The following is a 20,646-nucleotide window of genomic DNA, read 5'->3' on the forward strand; positions in this document are numbered from 1 at the left end:
CAGGAACTTCGCAGACGCTCAGGCAAGCAAGCGAGAAGAGGCGGTTTGTTTAGAGAAAGAAAAAGTTTATTGAGGAGAAAAAGAACAGAAATAAAGTGGGACTCCCAGGCCAGGGAACCAGGCCTGGGAGGGGCAAGGAAGCCAAAGTGGAGTCATGTCTCAGGGAATATATACCTTTTTTCCCTCATTATTCTAAAGCTGCCCCAGTCTCTTTGTGATTGGTTAGTTCTCGGCTGTCTCACTTAATTTGCTACTGAGTAGGGGATCTTTACATTCCTTATTTAACAGCTTTTTCTTTCCCCATTTGTTGCATCTTTAAATTTATGGCCCAGTCTTCTGGATGGGCATCCCTGCACTGAAGTTAAACAGCTGCCCTTCTAAGTTGTCCATAAATTAAACCACTCTCCATTTCTCCAATCTCCGCCTCCCTTTACCACCTGAAGGAAACCAGGACTAGCATTAACAATGTTGTCCTTGGTCCTGGGATATTTGTTTTTCCTAGTGGAATGGGTTACTTTCCCTTGGTTGTCCTTATCTCTGAAGCCTCCCTAAATTCTTCAGAGGTCCCCTCCTGCACTGTCCTTAAAACTGCATAATTCCTAGCTTGCCCTGTGTCTCATTATCACTGTAGGGTAAGGAAAAATGTCAGGCTTTTCTGCCCTCCCGCCATCAGGATAAATGATGGATCCTTGAGGTCCTGAATGCATGCCTGATGGCGGGCACCTAGAATAGGGTGTGGGCATAGGTAGATGGCATTTGCCTGGGCTAAGACTGGGCTTTTAAGGGCGGTGTCACAGGGATGCCAGCAGAAGCCGAGAAAGAAGCCAGGAGCAGCAGAAGCCAAGAGAAGAAAAGCAGAGAGAACACGAGAGAATGCCAGAGAGCCCAGAGAGAGTGAGGATTTGCTGGGGGCTGGAAGGACTGCCAGCCTCCCAACCCCCCAGCACCCCTGCCTGCCATATGCCTGGTGAACCCCAATAAAAGACCTGCAAAACCCCTGAGGGCTCCAGAACTCCTCCTTTACCCGGTCTGCATGGGATCCTAGAAAACCTGCTCAGTGGCCATTCCTGGCCTCTTACACCCAGTCTACTGGATCATAGAAAACCTGCACTGTGTCCCTTCCTGTCCTACAATCACTAAGAAAAATAAAATGTGTAATACATTTTTCAAGACAATGCCAAAACTCATGAGTATTATGTATATCTGTATATGTATTGTGTTTGCATATGATTATGTGTTAAATTGAGTGTAGCTATACAATATTTTAAATTGGAAGAACACAAAAAATTGTTAATGTGGGGAAACAAGAAAAATAATACTTTTTTTAAAAAAGTAAAAGCACCAGTATGTATCCTGTGAATTCATTTATGCATTTATGTAACAGGATGTATATGAAGAATGTATTTTAAAAATGCAGATCCAGGGCCTCTATCTCATTTTGAAGCAAAATTCTAAGGACAGGAGCTTTATGTTGAGAAATATGCCAAGTGATTCTGTAACAATGAAGTCTTTAAAATGTTGCACCAGGTACTATTAATATTAGTTGGAAACAAATGTGGAGACCCAATCCGCTGCAAGATGATAGATTTCAGTTCCTATCCAGCATAGTTGGAAATTTCCACCCTGTAATGCAGAGTCAGCTGATTCTCACTGAGTTGGAACATAGTAGATGCATAATAAATAGCTGCTGATTGACTCATTTGGAGGACAGGCAGAGGGAATAAAGGTTAAGTGGTGACAGAAGCAGATCAGCTGGGTAAGTTTAAGCTCAGGAGAGATGAATAAAGCACATAAGAATCATTATAATCTGGGTCCCCTTACCATTTTCAGACATTCAACCAATACTTGTTAGCCATTAAGCACACGCAGGCCACTTTTCTATTCATTTCATTTCATTCCTAAACAACCCTTTACAGACTCAAGGAAGATGGCATAGTACAAATAGTTTCCTAACTGGGATTTGAACCCACATGTTGAGTATTAAGTCATGAGAACACCAGGGAACTGCTGAGCATAGAAAGATGAACATGAGAGATTGTTCTTTTTCATATCTAGAATATTGCAGCCTTGCCATGACCGTTTCTGTTGTCACTTACTAGTTGTCACTCTTAGTGGACCACCTAGAAGCAGCTTCTTTGTTATATATCTCAACCTGGATCCCACAGAGATTCAGCATTTTTTTTTAAATCCGTCATCGCTAGTTCTTGTTTTCACAGTGGAACGTATAATTTCCTAGATGACTTTGCATAGTGGAAGCCCAAAAGGCCAAGGATGCTTAATTCTGGTTCCTTCCAGTCCTGAGGCACCTACCATGTGAAAATAATTCTGGCTCTTTGTAGTTTCATTTAAGTGCCCCCTCCCCTTCCCCCCCCCCCCCGCGCCCTTTACAGCAGAAGGCAAATAAAGTTGGGAAAGCAAAACTCTAAGTTCAGGGATGAGGCAACCAATAGTACAAATTCATTAGACATGGCCTTTTTGGGGGGAGGGGGTATCTCATCTTTGGTGTTGGGGAGTGAACAGGAAAAAATATCAAGAGGTGTATATATTTTGTGCTCCAAAGCTTGAAGGTATAAATAACCAATAAACAAAAACAGGGCATCTTTATATTCTCCATATGGAAGGCCTTCATCTCTTGAAGTAACTCTTCCCTCCATCCAGTCTCCGAAGTAGCCATTTTGCAGACTCCCGAGGATGGGAGCAAGGGTAGGACCCAGGTGGTGGTCGCTTTTCAAACCTCCGTGGAGCCTGCCCTTTACAATAGCCCCAAGCTGGTCTCCAGGATTTGCCAGCAATAGTCGCAGAGACCGGAAGACGGGAGGCTGGGATTCCCAGGTGGGCTCAAGGGTGTGCGAAATCCATTAGCGGAAGCCGGGCCCCGCCGGACCTTCTCGCCTGAGACAGGTGCGGCGCCTACTGGGTTCCCGGCCCTCGCGCCGGCGCCGGGGCGCGCTAAATAGCCACGCCCCCCCAGGTGTGCAACCTGCGCCCCGAGTCGCGCCCCCAACCCACCCAGCGGGGTCAATCTTTAAGTAGCACCTCGCCCCCAAGCCGCGCCCAGTCACCAGGCGACGATTTTAAATGGACGCTACTATAACGAAGCCCAGCAGGACTCGGCGTGTCGGCCGAGTCTCCGGGGCGTGGGGCGGGTCACCTCCGCTCCCCGAGGCCGGCTCCCTCCGCCCCTGGTCCCGACTCGGCCCTAGCTAAAGCCCGGAGCTTTGGTTCCGGCCCTGGGAGGACGGAACGGGGAGCGGGAGCCGCGCCGCCGGCCGGGAGCCCGGCGCACCGGGCATGCTCAGTGGCGCGGCCGGCTGGGTGGCCCCGCGAGCTGCACCCGGATCTGCTCGGCGGCGGCGGCGGCGACGTGAGCGCGCAGGGGGGCGGCGGCCTCGCCTCGTCTCTCTCTCTGCGCCTGGGTCGGGTGGGTGACACAGAGCGCGAGAGAGATGTCGGATTTCGACAGTAACCCGTTCGCGGACCCGGATCTCAACAATCCCTTCAAGGTGAGCGTCATCCCCATCTTCTCCCTCGGCGCGGCGCGTCGTTGTTGGTGAAAACCGGCAAGTTCCTTCGCGCCCGCGGCGCCCGCCGCTCGGCTCTCGACCGCTTCCACCCGGGCGTGGGGCCGCCGCGTCCCTGGAGGGGGTCGCGCCCCGGCCCCCGCGTCACACGTTTGGGGGTGGGAGTGGGACCCCCTCGGCTGCCGGCCCGCCGCCCCTCCCCACGGCCGGGCTGGGGAGAGTCGTGCCCTCCTCCGGGGGTGGGCCCACAGCCGGGAGGGTGCCTGCTCCTCCTCCCGGGAACCGGGGAGAGAGAGAACCCGAGGCAGGTGTTGTCACCTGCTAAGCAAGTGTGGCGGGCCGGGTCGGGGTGGGGGCCCGGAGGCGGCAAGGGGTGCCTCGCCCTCGGGTGGGGTTGTCGTCAAGGGAACCCGAAGCGGCAGCGGGGCTAAGTGCTGCGTGGGGTGATGGCAGAGGTGTGGAGGAGAGGTGAGGGCACCGAGTACGCTGCAATTGTAAGGGGGAGAAAGGTTGTTTTTATTTTTTAAACTTGTGTTGCGCCCACAAACCACCAGCGGCGCTGCCATCCTCAACCCCCTGTCCCCCTCACCCCCCCTTGCTCATTAGGCCTGGGTTGAAGGCACTGGGGTCGAATCAGAAGTTAAAAACAAACACACCTGAAAACAATAGTGCACGTGGACGACCCTCTTCCTACCTAAGTGCCCTGAGTCAGGTAAACGGTGGGCTGTTTTCCAGACTCCTAGTGCGTCACCCTGTCTCTGAGCTGCAGGAGGATACCATTTCCCGCAGGAACTTCTTTCCTTCTTGGAGTTGACCTTATCAACCCCAGCTTCAGAAGGGCTTGGCACAGAAACGGACAAAGGCAGGCGACTACGAAGTTCATTTTCTGCCCTTATATTCACGCCGCATTTACACACATACCTCTTTAAAAGTATTCCGGCTTTGTTAATAGGCACAACTGCTTACACGTGTGATTTGTTTCCAACTCTAGGTTGAAGTTGTTTCTTAATTTCCTCTGGAAATGTGCGGTAGTAACTTTAATTTGTGATCACACAAGTGTTACTCCTGGCTCGTTGAGTTTCCATCTCTTTTTTTTCTTGATTTGCTCTCTTAGTAAGAATCCTGGAGGAGGAAAAACTACCCCTATTCTGATTATTAGCTCGATAATTTCATGGAGGAAATGGTGCTGGTTTCTTCTTTTTTCTAGAACTATAGACTAGAGTTGGTCTCTCTTACATTGCCACTAATGTCACTTAAGAAAACTTTGCAATTGGCCTGGAACTTTCAGGGTTTTATAGATAAGGTTACAGTTTAAGGAGAATCTCCTCCCCCACAAGTTTAGTATTTAGCATTCATCATTTCCTTTGTTGGAAAATGAGATTATTTTTAAATCATAAACATCCTAAAGATTCACTTCATAACTTGCCAAGTGGGTGTTATTTTAAAATATTTTAAAGATAATATTAAAAGCCTGTTAACTTCTAATCTTTTTCTAAACATCGTCTAATCTGATGATGTTTACTTAATATCTGGCTGTTTGGCTATTTTTCTGTTGGGTCATGCCATTTCGTGGCGCATGTTATATAGCCGTTTCTCTTGTTAGGGCAAGACATTGTAATATTGGCCCAGACTGTTTTATTGTGACATCTTATGTTGCCATGACGTTTTCTCTTGTGCCTTGCAAAAGCCACTTTAGTAAATCCAAGTCCAAATCTGGGGAGGGAAAAATCTTAAAATGTATTAGTTCTTATTCTGTGACTGAAAAAGCAAAGCCCAGAGACACTAACTTGTTCCTTGTCTTACATGCAGGTATAGGTGGTGCACAATTGGCATTAGCTCTCCTAGGTCTCGTCCATTGCTGATGGCAATACGTGAGCTTCTTGGTTGCTTTTATGACACCAAGATTCTTATTTTGTATTTAGATCTTGGACTTCAGGCTCTATGAAGAAATAGCAAAGGATGGTATTTAAAATTTGGACTTGAGCTGTATTAACTCAAAAACACGTATTTGATCTGACGTTGTCCCTAGTCATGTGTGAGACCTTAGAAAGTTACTTAGCCTTACTCAGCATTCAAAAAAGATAAACACATGCAATTTGCAGCAACATGGATGGAGCTGGAAGGGATCATGCTCAGCGAAATAAGCCAGAAAGAAAAAGAAAAATACCGGATGGTCTCACTCATAGCAGGAATCTAGAAAACCTAAATAAGGGACCAGGAAAAAGAATAACTATAAGAAAGAAAAAAAATCAAAATCAACAACTATGAACCAGAGACACACTTTGGGGGGCGGGGAAAGGAGGGGTTGGGGTCAAAATCAGGGGGTTGCAATTGTATGGGGAATATAAACATAAAATAAAATTAAAAAAAAAGAAAGTTACTTAGCCTCTCAGTGCCTCAGTTTATTATTCTGTAAAGTAGGGTAATTATACCTTCTCCTTAAAACTGATAATAGGACTAGGTGAATATACATTTAACATGTAATAATGTCATTGCATGGTGACTTTAATTAGATAACAAGAGGTATTAAACATAATTTAAAAATTGTGTTTAGTTATAAATAACCATTTTCTAAGCTAAGCTTTTTAATTTGGTGACATTTGTGTTCCTTTTGAATCTTCCTGAGTGTTAGTAGCTGTTTGGTAGGTCATAGTTGAGAAATCTAGGCCAAAAATAATTAAGTGGTTTGCCTTAGGTCACCCTGTCAGAGTAGACCCAGGTTTTCTGAATTGTAGTGCTTTGTCACTACCTATGCTTTCTCCCTAATTAAAGAACTCTATTAAAATTGAGACACTGTTCATTTTGTTTTGGCCTCAAAAATTAATTCTGCATTACTTATGTAATCTTTTAAAAAGTGGCCTACCATTCAACATTCTCTTTTATGTTGTCTTTCAAGTCACAGTAATTTAGGTGGTATCTTAAGAGTTCAGTTGAAGTTGAAAATTGAAAGCCGTATTAAAAAGTGACCCTTTATTCAAGGATGTTATCCATTTTGTTTTCTTTTGTAAGTTGATAATGCTCCTCTCTTTAAAATTTAAGTCTGGAATTTGGATAGTTCTAAGGAGGGCTTTTGAGAATTTCTTCTGTGATAATCTAACTGCAAATTCTTCCTAAGTTTAACCTGGAACATAGTGTAGTGGTTCATGGTCTTTGGTATTTTACCTTCATTTCAACTGCGTGAGTTTCCATTTTCTTTTCCTCAGGTTGATATTGTTTAAGCCATCACACCTGGGGATTGCTCTACAGCAATCTGAGTGATGCATTTATCACTGAGATATGATAAATAATCGGGCACCTTCATTTACTTAATCAGCAGTGTAATGGCTTAAACAATTATTTGCCCCCTGTTTTGTTATTTGAGCTGGACATAGGTGGACTTGTTTATTCACTTTGGTGTTATTGCTTAGAGTCACTCATGTGGCTTCAATCATCTCGTAGCTTGATTGGCATTGGATGGTTAAAATGATCTGGCTGAAGTATATGATAATTACTTGGAGCCTTTAGTGGGGCAGCAGTTGATTCTTTCACATGGTCTTTCCTAATAGTTGTCTGGGTTTTTACGTAGTGGCAGCAGTAGAGCTAAAGCTGCAAAGCTTCTCTAGTCATTTTGCTTCTGCTATTCTGTTAGTCAAAACAAGCCACAAAGCCAGTCAGATTCAAAAAAGGAATGGGGAGGATTCAATTCCACTTCTTGATAGGAGAATTTGTACCCCTCTTGATAACAGATGTAGGAACTGAAAAGATACACCCAGTATAAAATGGTGAGGAGAAGGTACAAGATAACCTCAATACATTCTCCAGTTCAAATCAGGGCAAGGAATGGGGGGCATGTAGCAGTAGCTGGTTGGTAGCAAATTTGAAATCCAGCCAAGCCTATGTTGTCAGAATCCCCTGCTTTGGGGACAATGAATGTTCCTTGATTAGGTCCAGTGCTACAACCTAGAACTATTTACCTAGTCTGTTTTATTTTGCCTTTGGCTCTACTTTCTGAGAAGTCCTTTTTTCCTGTAATGACACCCGTTTTCAGCACAGTAGCATTTTCAGGCTGCTTCCTACCCATTGAAAGTTGGACGCCCAGAAGACTTTTCATTTTGAAATGACTGTTCTTTTTAGTGTAGGCTGGTAAAACTCTCATAACAACTTCATGTAATTTTATCAGGATTCACATTATCCCTTAAACACGTAATTCTTTTAACACGTAATTCTTTTTGAAACAGTTTTCATTACTTAGAATAGGATGCTATGGATCAGCACTCTTAATATATTTAGGAAACCTCTTGTCTGGATTGAGCATCTCCTATGACTAGTAAAAGCTCTCAGGCAGGTATAATGGCAGACTGCTAGTGTGGGCAGGGTAATTCTCATAAATGTTACATGAAAAAATTAGTATTTAAACACAGTTTTATTTTGGTTTCATGGCTTTAACAATAAACATAATTGAGATTGATATTGTGAAAAAATTTAAAGTTAATTATTCTTTTGCTGCTTAAAAAATGTTGACTAATTAATGTTTAGTAGTGCTGAATACAGATCCAGGAAATTTACTGTAGTTTGTTAATATGAATCAGTGTGTGATAATAGCTCCTGAAAAAAATTTTTTTTTGTTAATCCTACACACACACACACACACACACACACAAAATAAGATTAGTGATCAATTCCTAAAAGTGAATCTATAATAATTTGTTCTTGTCTGTTCCACAGATAGTGAGTGACTTCAATCCCAGGTGCATATTTGAAGGATGATTTGAACAAAGTGGGGTGTGCCCAAAGAGGTCAGATTGGTCATGGTTTTGGAACCACATCCTAGAAAGAATAATTTACATTTAAATTACTAAGTGGGTTTAGTTTGCAGAAAGGCTGAAGGGAAATTAGATATTCAAATACTTGAAGAATTCTTAGTTCAGTAAACTTGTTGTTGCTTCAGGAAGGAGCAAATCCGAGGCTAATGGCAGAGCTTTCATAAAGGTAGATAGTTGCCTTTGGTTAGCTTGACTGTTTTTTTTTTGGTATGGAGTTCCCTAGCAATGGAAGGATTTCAAGCAGAATTTGATGACCTATCAGAGATGCTAAGTATTGATTTTTGTCTCTCAGGTTTTTTCCTACTTTGAAACTAATTGTTTTTCTATCTGTGTGGATCATCTTATGAATGTTTGAATGTTTCTATTTGTTAACATATTAGATAATGGGTTTGAATCTTACTTCAGCTAGAGATGAGACTTTATTTCTGGGGACCTTCTGCAAATTCTACTGAGGGAGCAACCCGAAGTAGTTGCTTACACATAGATGATCATGATCTCTATTGGGAGACCCTTGCTACCATGACCTTGCTGACTGATCTTATCAAGGGCACCTGGTCCAAGGAAAGCCAGTCGTTGAGCTGATCAGGAATAGATACGATTATTTGGTCAAAAAATTTTGCCCTGACAGGAACAATAATAGTTAATTGAGTTATCCTTCTCAGGAAGTGAACTGAAAGCATGGAGAAGTCAGGTAGTTGTAGTGGGAATAACCATAGAAAGACTGGAGGAAAGAGCCATAATACCTTTTTTTTTTTTTTTATTTATGCAAGAACCAGGGTACAGGCCAGATGCGTGGGAGGGTGAGAGGATTCACCAGAGACAGAGCAGGGAACAGAACAGGCAGACTGACGAAATACACTGCTGAGGGGAGCAGTGGGCGAGACAGGAGAGGTCTGCTCGCCATGTGGGTTGCTCCGAGGCCGGCGGCGATCGAACTGGCATTGCAGAGGCTTCGGAAAGCTTCACAGCGCTGTGCTCAACCACCTGCGCCACCAGGGAGGCCCAAGAGCCATAATGTCTAAATCAGGAAGCACTGGAGTGTAATTCTCTGATGACAGCTTCTGAGGGTCATTTTCCAGAATTTCTATCTTCTGTTAGATCTCTTGAATTGCAGAGATGTTGCTATGTCTTGAAGAATTCCATTCTTTGAAATTTGGCATCTCTCTGTACCTATCTTTAAAGTACCCTCCATCATTTTCCCATCATTTGAGGTGTGGCGAGTTTTTCTTTTTACCAGAGTTGTTAAAAGGTAGTATTTTCTTGCCAAATACATGGTAGAATTTAACCTATATTAGAATTAATGCAGTTTTAAATGAACACAGGGTGACATGATAGAATTAAACCAGTAGTTTAGTTTGTGGGAAGTGGGGGGTAGAGTAATACAGATCCAGGCTTTGTTAGATGTTTTTAAATCACCAGGGGAAACTTCCCAACTTTCACTACGTGTGGGAAATAAAAGTTGACACGGAGGTTGGTTGGATTTGACTTTGTACCAGCTCCCCTTACCACCTTTATTCTGTTTCATTTCATTTGTTCATGCTGAAGCAGCCTGATCTGTCCTATTGCACTCTGATTTCACATTGTTAGACCAGTGTTGAATTCCCCACCCTATGCAAAAACTTTCACAAGAAGTAGTCCTGGTAGACCTATGTACAAAGAGCAATTCAGTAATCTCCTTCTCCTTGACTTTTGACTTTGGGTCCTTTTAAGATTTAGTAATGTCATTTCATCAGTTGATAGACATTTAGATTGTTTTCATCTTTTGACTACTATGAAGAATGCTACTGTAGGGCCTCCCTGGTGGTGCAGCGGTTGAGCGCTGGGTTGCGAAGCTGCCCGCAGCCTCTGCAGCGCTGGTTCGATCCCCGGCTGCTCCCCGGCCACCGGAGGAGGGTCCCACATGGTGTGCAGACCTCTCCTGCCGCCCGCTGCTCCCCTCAGCAGTGTACTTCGGTCCTTCTGCCTGCTCTGCTCCCCGCTCTGGCTCTGGTGAATTCTCTCACCCTCCCGCGCTTCTGACTGTACCCAGTGCTTGTGTAAGTGGATGGATAAATCTTTAAAAAAAAAAAAAAAAAAAGAATGCTACTGTAAACATTTGTGTACCAGTTGTGCTGAACATCTCTTTTAAATTATCTTGGATATATATCTAGGAGTAGAATTGCCGGGTCATATAGTTACTATTTTGAATCATTTGAGGAACTACCAGACTGTTTCTGAAAGTGACTGCACCATTTTTTTTTTTAAATAGAGGCATGTTTTTATTTATATATTTGTTTGTTTGTTTTGTTTATACATGCACTGGGTACAGTCAGAAGCACGGGAGGGTGAGAGAATTCACCAGAGCCAGAGCGGGGAGCAGAGCAGGCAGAAGGACCGAAGTACACTGCTGAGGGGAGCATCGGGCGGCAGGAGAGGTCTGCGCGCCATGTGGGACCCTCCTCCAGTGGCCGGGGAGCAGCGGGGGAAGGAAGCGGCACCACAGAGGCTGCGGGCAGCTTTGCAACCCAGCGCTCAACCGCTGCGCCACTGGGGAGGCCCCGACTGCACCATTTTATATTACCTCCAGCAGTAAATGAGGATTATACTTTCTCACATCCTTGACTATACTTACATGTTATTAATTCAAGCCATCCTAGTGGGTTTAAAGTATCTCACTGATTTTGATTTGCATTCCTCTAATAGCTATATGATAATGAACATATTTGTGTTTACTGCTTATTTGTATATCTTTGGAGAAATATCAGATCCTTTGTTTTTAAATTGGGTAATATGTATTTTATGTTATTGAGTTTAAAGAGATTTCTATATATTCTATATATAGGTCCTTTACTCAGGAATAAGATTTATAAATATTCTATTTAGTTGTCTTTGAAGCACAAAAGTTAAATTTAAGTCCAAATTGTATTTTGTGGTTCTTGTTTTGATATTGTTTCTAAGAATCCCTTGCCAGTCTGAGATAATTAACATGTAACCTTTGTTTTTGTGTAAGAGTTTCATACTTTTAGCTCTTACGTTTATGCTTAATGATTAATTTTGAGTCAGTTTTTGTGCATGGTGTAAAAGGCAAACTTCTTTGGCATGTGAATATCAGTTCTAATACTATTTGTTGAACAAACTGTTCTTTCCCTATTGAATGATCTTGACATACTCATTGAAAATCTCTGTATTCTTGGTGTTTTTTTTTTCCTTTCGTTATTTTATTGAGGTAACACTGGTTTGCAACAGTGTATGTACTTGAGAGGTAAGATCATACCTCTTTAGATGTATGTTCCCATACCACCATCAAGGCACCCATAGTCTTCCACTATAGTCCATTGACACCGCTCTACGATTTGCTTTCCACCCTTCCCCTACTCCTACTGGTAGCCTCAATTTTATAGTCAGATTTTTCAAGTTTTTGAATTGGCATTGTCTAACACTTTGTTTCCCTAAATTCAACATGAGTGAAGCTATCAGGTTGTTTTTCTCTTGACTTATTTTACTTAGCATTACTACTCCCAGTTCCACCCATGTTATTGCAAATGACAGCAGTTCATCTCTCTACCTAAAGCTTTATATATAAATAGCTGAGTAATACTTCACTGTGCATATATTCCACATCTTCTTAATCCACTTATGTGTCCTTGGGCACTTAACATTGTTTCCATAACTTGGCTATTGTGAATAGTGCTGCATTGAGCATAAAAGCACATATAACCCTTCAAATTAGTGTTTTTACATTCCATGGGTAGGTACCAAGATGTGCTGGATCATATGGTAGATCTATTTTTAATATTTTGAGAAACCGCTATACTGTTTTCTATAGGGGCTGGCCCATTCTGCATTTCCACCAACAGTGTATGAGGGTTCCTTTTTCTTCACATCTTTGCCAACACTGTTGTTTCTGGTCTTTTTGATAAGGATCATTCTCATAGGTATCTTATCATGGGTTTGATTTGGTTTCCTTGATGAGAAGTAATGGTAAGTATTTTCTTCATTTATATGTGTCTGTTGGCCATCTGTATGTCTTTGTAGAAGTGTCTATTTAGCACATCTGCCCAATTCTTGATTTTTTTTTTTTGTGTGTGTATGCACATGTGTTTGGTTGTTGAATTGTATGAGTTATTTGTAGACCTTGGATATCAGCCCTGCATATCAGATGTGTGAAGTGCAATTATTTTCTCCCATTTAATAGGGTGTCTTACCACTTTAATGAATTTCTTTTCACTGTGCAAAACCTCTATAATTTGATGTATTCCATTTGTTTGTTCTTGCTTTCGTTTCCCTTGCTATTAGAGTTGAATTCCTAAAGACATCTCTGAAGCCATTGTTGTGGAGTGTTTTCCATGTTTTCTTCTTTGTATTATATGGTCGCAGGTCTTATAGCCAAGCCTTTATCCATTATGAGTTAATTTTTGTGTATGGTGTGAGAGAGTTGTCTAGTTTCATTCTTTTGCATGTGCCTGTCCAATTTTCTCAATCATTTGTTGAAGAGAATTTCCTTTCTCCATTGTATATACTGGGCTCCTTTATCATAGATTAACTGTCCATGTAAGTAAGTTTATTTCTGGACTCTTAATTGTACTCTGTTATTCTATTTTTATTCTCAATTGTACTCTTATTCTATAGCTTTGTAGTATAGTTTTGAAGTCTGTGTTACTACCATTCTTCCTCTTTTTTGTCAGGATTGCTTTGGCTTTTTTTTTTTTTTAGGGCCTTTAGTGGTTCCATATGCATTTCAGTAATGTTGGTTCCCTTTCTTTGAATAACGCCATTGGAATCTTATAAGGATTGCATTGAAGCCATACCTTGCTTTGGGTGTGATGGCTATTTTAACAATGTTAATTCAACTCCATGAGCAAGGTAGTATCTTTTCATTTCTTTGTGTCTTATTTCTTTTAACAATGACTTACAGTTTTCATTGTACAGGTGCTTCACCTCCTTGTTGAGTTTACTCCTAGGTTTTAATTCTTTTTGCTGGTAAATGGAATTTTAAAAAATTTAATTCTCATTGTTTGTAAATAAGAGTGTAATTGATTTTTGTAAATTGGTTTTGTAACCTGCTACTTTACTGATAGGTTTTTTGGAGTCTTCAGGGTTTTCTATAAATATTATCATGTCATACACAGATGGTTATAGTTTTATTACTTCTTTCCCAGTTTGCATTCCTTTTTTATTTCTCTTGCCTAATTGCTCTAGCTAGGACTTCCAGTATTATGTTGCATAGTATTGGTGAAGGTGGGCATTCCTTGTCTTGTACCTTATCTTAGAGGAAAAGTTTTCAGTTTTTCACCATTGAGTATGATGTTAGCAAAAGGCTTCTCTTGTATGTTCTGTATTATGTGGAGATATGTTCCTTCTATTCCCATTTCTTGAGAGTTTTCATCATAAATGGATTTGGAATCTTATCAAATGGTTTTTCTGTGTTCATTGATGTAAGATTTTTATCTTGTTGATACGGTGAATTATTAATACATTGATCAATTTGCAGACATTGGAAAATCCTTGCATCCTTGGACTAGATCCCTCTTGGTCATGATATATAAACTTTTTAATGAATTGTTGAATGTGGTTTTCTAATACTAATATTTTGTTTAGCATTTATGCATCTGTGTTCATTAGGGATATTGGTCTTTTTTTTTTAAGCCCTTGTCTGCTTTCGGTATCGTGGTAATGTTGGCCCCATAAAATGTGTTTGGGAGCATGTCTTCTTCCTCATTTTTTGGAAAGATTGAGAATGATCGGTACTATTACTTTTTGAAGGTTTGGTAGAACTCACTAGTAAAACCATCTGGTCCTGGACTTCTGTTTTTAGGAAACTTGATTACTGTTTCATTTTCATTCTGTATCTGTCCAGGTTTTCTCTTTCTTCCTCATTCAGTCTCAGAAAGTTGTATATTCTATGAATTTTTCCATTGCTTCTAGGTTATTCAGTTTATTGGCATATAGATGTTAATAATACACTTTTAGATCCTCAGTTTTTGAGATGTGTGTTGTAACTTCTTTTTCACTTCTGGTTCTATTTGTTGCAATTTTCTCCCTTTTTTGGTAAGTCAGTTTTTTTCCAAAGAACCAGTTTTTGGCTTTATGGCATTTTTGACTGTTTTTGTGATTTTTTTCATTTTTTTTAATCTTTTTTATTTTATTTCTGATATAATTTTTATTTCCTCCTATGGGTGTTTGATTTCATTTGTTCTGTAAGATTTAAGGTTAGGTTACTTGAGCTCGTGTTTTCATGTTAAGTGCCTGTTTTGATACATACTTTCCTCTTAAGTACTGTTTGCACTGTGTACCATAGGTTCTGTAGGTCATATCTTCATTTTCATTTTTTTCCTTGGGTTTCATTTTCCTTCATTTTTCTCCTTTGGTTTCCTCATTAACTATACAGACTTATTCAGTATTATGTTGGTAAGTCTCTACGTATTAGAGGTTTTTTCTTCTTTGTGCTTGCCTCCCCCCCGCCTCGCTTCATTAAAGAAACTTTTCATAAACAATCATGGTATTCCAGCAGAAAATTAGCAGTATATGACAACTTTTAAACTCCACTCTTAAGTGGACTACCGAAATTAGAAATCTGCTGTATATCCTGATGAAATTTTCATTTGATGCTCTGAATGGGGAAAGTTTAGAGTGAGGGTTGATATTTTACACTTAGCATGTTGTTTAATGACTTTTGGCAAACTCACCCTGACTTTCAGTTAATAAAATGAAAAGATCCACAATCTGAAAAAAGGAATCACTGCTTTTTTTTTTTTTTTTCAAAGATTTATTTATTTATACAAGAACCAGGTACAGGCCAGATGCGCGCGAGGGTGAGAGGATTCACCAGAGACAGAGCGGGGAACAGAACAGGCAGACTGACCAAATACACTGCTGAGGGGAGCAGCGGACGAGACAGGAGAGATCTGCCACGCCATGTGGGATTCTCCCAGGTCGGCCGGGATCAAACCGGCACTGCGGAGGCTATAGACAGCCTCACAGTGTGTGGCATTGAACCGCCAGTGCCACCAGGGAGGCCAGTCACTGCTTTTTGGAGGAATGCCATCTCAAATGGTGACACTGGAAATTCCAAATTTCTTGACACACTGATGAGCTACTTTTTTGGAGCCAGGTCTCTAGAGGTTTCTCTTGGCTTAAGGGAGTCAAGTCTCTGCTGAAGGCAAAGAGGGAGAAGAGGACATATAAACATTTCAGCCTTTTTTTTTTAATATATATTTTTTAATGTGGTCATCTTCAACAAGATATAGTGCTGGATCACTTAGGATGATGTTAGTGATGATGTAAGATGTTAGCTTTCATATCAAAAGAACGGCACAAGAACTCCTCTTGATGAACTGCCTACATGAGAGCCGGGGGTGGGGAAGTACTTGCATATCGATAATTAAGATTCTGATGGGTGTTGATCCACAGTATTCCTTTGAGTTCATTCACTGCACTTTCAGAGCCTTTTGAAGATTCTGGCTTCGTCTTGGGTCTGGTAGTCTGATTAACTGGTCTGAGGTGAACTCCCTTTTTAATTCTGTCCATCATCTCTTCAACTGCTTGCCTCTTCAGATCTGTGACTTCACTTGCTTCTGGCTGAGCTGCCTTTTCTTTCTTAGGACCACTGCCGCCGGGGTGGGACCGCTTCCGGATCATGGACATATGAGGGATCTGATAGGGTTGGGAGGTGGAGTGGGGAGTGGCAGTGGAGGAGGTGGTGGTGGAGGAACTGAATTCTCAGACTGGTTCACTCGTTTCTGGAGTTCATCAACAGAATGCTTTAAATTTCTGGCTTTCTCCTCAGAATTCTGATTCTTCGATTCCAATTCTTTTTTATCATCTTCTAGAAGCTCCGGTTGCTGGTTGAGGTTGGTATCTCTTTGTTGAGTGTTTCATTTTCTAGTTGCCCTTCTAATTCTTTGACCTTTTGTTGATGCTGAATTCTCTCTTCTTCAAGGAGCTGGGTGAATTTTGTGTTTTCATTTAAAGCTTTCAAAAGCTGCTGGTCCGGAGCAGAGCTCTGGAGCAGAAGGTGCCTTTGTCTCTTTAGCTTGTTTTGTTCAATGAACATCTCTTGTGCAAATGACTCTGCCTTCTTCTGAAGGTCCTTCTCCAGCTCCAGGTTTACTTGCATTTCCTCGTACTCTTCTACCACTAACATGGACACTCTATTGCATTTTTCTAAGACTTTTCTGTTTGAGAACTTCTGAATTTAAAGCAGCTTTTTCTTGTTTAACTTTATTTACCTCTTCATTTACTTCTACCAGTTTGCTCTTGACATTTTCCAGTTCAATGGATAGTTTTTTTCTTTTCTTCCTGAGCAGATACGATATGATCTCGAAGTTCTTTGATTTGCTTTTGACAATGGACTGAGATACACGTCTCTGCAGCACCCTCGGGGTCCACAGAGGAATTGTCTTGGTCGATGTTTATTTCTAAAGTTATTACATCTGGTCCCAGCTTGGCCATGTATAACATGCTGATTCTTTTCAGTGTTTTATTTTCTTTATTTAACTTTGTTGCCAAAGCTTCAGCGCTTTCTTGACAAGTCTTCTCTATTTCAAGATGGTTCTGCATAAAGTTAACTTCCTCTATGACCATGTGAGAAATTTTATGAAATTCCTCCAATTTTTTAACCGCTTCATCTCGTTCTTGCCTGATTTTGTCACACTTCTCCTTTGTTTTCTGGTTCTCTGCTCTAAGGTCTTCATATTCGCCTATTGCTTGCTCCTTCAGGCTGGTGATGAGCTGCAGCTGCTTCTCCTCATCAGAGCTGTTCATTTTAGCAGGTGGAGCCGGCAATGAAAGGAAAGGAGGGAGTGGTGAGGGGTGCAGGGGGGAGGGGGAAGAAGCAGCAAGATGCCGGGGCGTGCGCTGGGCTCCCCAGAAGTGGGGTGTGTACCCGCTCCTACCCCTATTTCAACTTTTTAATACCACAAGATGTTGGTGCCAGGGTGGCTAGTGTGTGGTTCCCTCCTCTTGGGAACCAAGAGGAAATCTCTCGAAGGAAGACGTTTCCTCCACTCCCCACCAGCAGTTCAGCTTCACAGACATTCTGTTAGTGACATATGCTCATCCCCCAAACAACAATTAATGTTCATTGTGCTAATTGTGTAACTTTAAAAAGTAAGACAAAATTCTGCACTTTTATAAAACTTGGTACAAATAGTATTTCAAATTGTACAGTCCTGTGCAGTACATGGTTATCAAAAATCCACACACTTCACTTGCATTTCTAGCACCTTCAGCTTTTTGTACCTCATCTGTTTTGGCACCACTATTTTCTGTAGGATTATTTCTTTTTTTGCCAGCATCAGCTTTAACTTTTCCTTTTGGTACCTTTTCTTTCTCCATTGCAGGGACTTTTTAGGCTTAGCCTCTTTCTTTGGAGGAACAGATTTAGCAGATAACCTTGTGTATCTTCGCTGTGGTTCATCTTTCACTTTGGCTTTATCTCCTTTAGCACCCCCTTCAGCCTTTCTCTTGGTCATGGTTATGACAGCAGTGTGACAGGTTCTGGACCTGGAGGAACCAGCTGTAAAGAGGCTATTGGTCTAGAGGTTGTTTTTGCCCCCTCACACTGTTCCTTGGTGTTGATTTCTTGTTTATACCATTGTCATCAGAGAAGACAGTTGATATGATTTCAATCTTCATGAATTTGTTGACACTTTTTTTTTGTGTATGTGTGTGTGTATATATGTATATGTATTTGCCTTATATATTTTGATGCTGCTTCACTTGGGGGGGGGTGTGTGTGTGTCTTCCTGATACATCAATCCCTTAATATATATTGTCCATCTGCCTTTTATTACCTTTTAGCCTGGAAGTCTATTTTATCTAATATAAGTATCATTGCTCCTGTGGTTTTTTGGCTCCCATTGCTTAAAAGACTGTTTTCAACCATTTATGTTGAGCCTATATTTATCTTTGGAGTTTAGATGGGTCTTTGGGAGACAATATAAAGTTGGTTCCAACCAGCCACTCTGTGCCTTTTGATTGGTTTCGTCAGTTTATATTTAGGGTAATTATTGATGGGTGAGAATTTACTGCTTCCAGCTTTCTTTAATTTTATTTTTATTCATTTCCTTATTCTGTGTGTGTGTGTGTGTGTGTGTGTGTGTATTCTCTTTGAATTAGCTAGGAGAGTTACTTTCAACATTCCTTATAAGAGATGTCTAGTGTTTGCAAATTCCTTCAACTTTTGTTTGACTGGGAAGGCCTATATTTCTCCCTCATATCTGAAGGAGAGTCTTGCCTGGGTCTGGCATTCTTAGCTGGAAATTTTCATGTTTGAGTATTTAAAATACATCATTTCATTCTCTCCTTGCTCATAGGTTTCCTCAGAGAAGTCTGATGAAAGCCTGATGGGAGTACCTTTATTGATTACCTGTTTGTTTTTTTTTTTTTTTTCTGTAGCCATTTTGTTTTGAACTCTTGATAGTTTCACAACTGTATTTTTGGTGTAGGTCTTATTGCATGTAGATATTCTAGATATTCTCTCTAGTTCATGGACTTACATATTTGGTTCCTCCTGAATGTTTGGTTAAGTTTTCCTCTATTTCTTCAAATATGTTCTCTGATCCCTCTATCTCATCCTTCTGGAATACCCAATATCTTTGTTGCCTCTCCTAATGTTGTTGGGTAGTTCTGAAAGTGTTTCTTCATTTTATCTTTTGTATTTGTCTCTTCCATCTGGGTCCATTGCATTATTATATGGTGGTCACTATTTTGAACCTCCATTTGGTCTATTATACTTCCATAGCTTTTGTCAGAATTTTGTATCTCCTCTAATGACCTTCTATTTTCTACAACTGTTATTTTTTTTATTTAAAGTTTCAATTTCTAGTTCTTGTTCATTAATTTTATTTCTCATTACATTCTTTTTCTAAATTTTATTATCCCTCTTTGTTTGCAGAGTTATTTTCTATCTCTTTGACTTGCTTTTCTGCATTTTCTTCCATTTCTTTGAATTCCTTTTTCATGGTAGTTTTGAATTCTTTATTTTCTAGGACAATAAAGTCTTTGGGATTGGATTCTGGAGAATTGTTCATTCTTGTGATGACATATTCCCTTGTTGATTTATGTGCCATATGCTGTATTTTTTGTCTACTCATTTTGTGGCTTAGATGTCCCTGTTTTTTTTTTTTTTTAAAGTATATGTAGTAGTTACATAACAATTTGCATTACTTCTACTTTTACAGCAGGCGGTGCTGCGGTTTAGGGGTTTTTTTGGTTTTTTTTTTTTTTTTTTTTGGCTTCCCCTCTTCCATTGCTTGGGAGACCTCATCTGGCAGTTGATGCATCAGGGTTTGGGAGTAGAAGGTGGGTTTGGAATGGTCTAGTTATTGTTGGGAATTTCTTAGGATTGCCTAGCTTTTGTGTGTGACATTGTGGATATCCCTCCTCTACGGTTCCAGACATGGGTGTCTGCATGCAGTCAGTGTGCTTCCTGAGGTCATTACTAGTCCCCAGGGATGGGGAAGGGGAATTGCAGCCCAATTCACTTACATGTTCTCTTCACTGGGGACCTGGCCTTTTGGGAGTATCACAGTTGCTCTACCCAAGAATCCCTTAAGTCAAGACTGGGTGGCTCCACATTGCTCAGCTCTCTCCTGCCACTGTCTTAAGTATGCAGCCCTGAAATTTGTGTGGTAGCCTCCTCGTCCCAGAGCATAGCCTACAGGCATTCCTCTCGATCCACATCTTGTTTAATGATGTCTGACTTAACTCTGTGTGTTTTCTAATGCAGCCCATGCTTGACTCCACACCATAGCATCACCCCAAGTCACAGGACCCTGTGGGTTTAGCAGCCTTCTAAATAACATTCATATTATCCTTCTGGGAGTAAAACAGAGAACCCCATCTTGACCCAATCCTCCATAATCTTTCCTAATGTAAGTTCTGATGAAAAAAATAAAATCTTTTATCTAAGAAAATCCTTTATATTTCATACAAATTGGTTTCCAAATACCTGATGAGTGTCCTTAGAAATTATATATTAGCTTGCACAACTTCTAAAATTGCCAGAACTAGTGTTGTAACTGCCTCTAATTGCGGCTTGATTCAATGTTTTATTTTAAAAGTTGCATAATAATGGGTTTACACTTGTTTTTGATTCTAATTATGAACACATTATCAATACTACCAAATTGATATTTTGCCTTTTTTTTAGAGAAGCTCTCACACTTGTTTTATAGGGTATATATCAATTGCTGAATACATTTTTGCATCTAAGCAAAAATATTGCAAATGTTTAAATTAAGGAAGGGATAAACATATCATAGGGTTGTATATTTTGAGGTATTGGTAAGATCAAGCATTGCGCATTGGTCATATCAAACAAGATGAAGGGATTTGTTCTA

At 40.9% G+C, this 20,646-nt stretch overlaps 2 protein-coding genes and 1 pseudogene across 2 annotated transcripts in view; 1 reads left to right on the forward strand and 2 right to left on the reverse strand.

The window, feature by feature from the left end:
• The first annotated feature begins 3,347 nt into the window (after positions 1 to 3,347).
• Positions 3,348 to 20,646, forward strand: part of SCAMP1 (secretory carrier membrane protein 1) — a 103,791-nt gene continuing 86,492 nt past the window's right edge. Inside the window, exon 1 of the mRNA XM_037530678.2 lies at positions 3,348 to 3,503. Coding sequence (XP_037386575.1) covers positions 3,447 to 3,503 — 57 coding nt within the window. The 5' untranslated portion in view covers positions 3,348 to 3,446. The remainder of the gene's footprint in view (positions 3,504 to 20,646) is intronic.
• On the reverse strand, positions 15,496 to 17,071 carry LOC119261394 (shootin-1-like). The gene is given in 5 exon segments (XM_054688483.1): positions 15,496 to 15,946; positions 15,949 to 16,157; positions 16,160 to 16,479; positions 16,481 to 16,590; positions 16,592 to 17,071. Coding segments are annotated over 5 exon segments (1,419 nt in total). The 5' UTR covers positions 17,066 to 17,071; the 3' UTR covers positions 15,496 to 15,640.
• LOC119261260 (non-histone chromosomal protein HMG-17-like) lies at positions 17,432 to 17,782 on the reverse strand (annotated as a pseudogene).

The sequence above is a fragment of the Talpa occidentalis genome, unplaced genomic scaffold (genome assembly GCF_014898055.3).
Source record: "Talpa occidentalis isolate TD23 unplaced genomic scaffold, MPIMG_talOcc4v2.1 talOcc4.6, whole genome shotgun sequence".
In the NCBI taxonomy this organism is placed as follows: domain Eukaryota; kingdom Metazoa; phylum Chordata; class Mammalia; order Eulipotyphla; family Talpidae; genus Talpa; species Talpa occidentalis.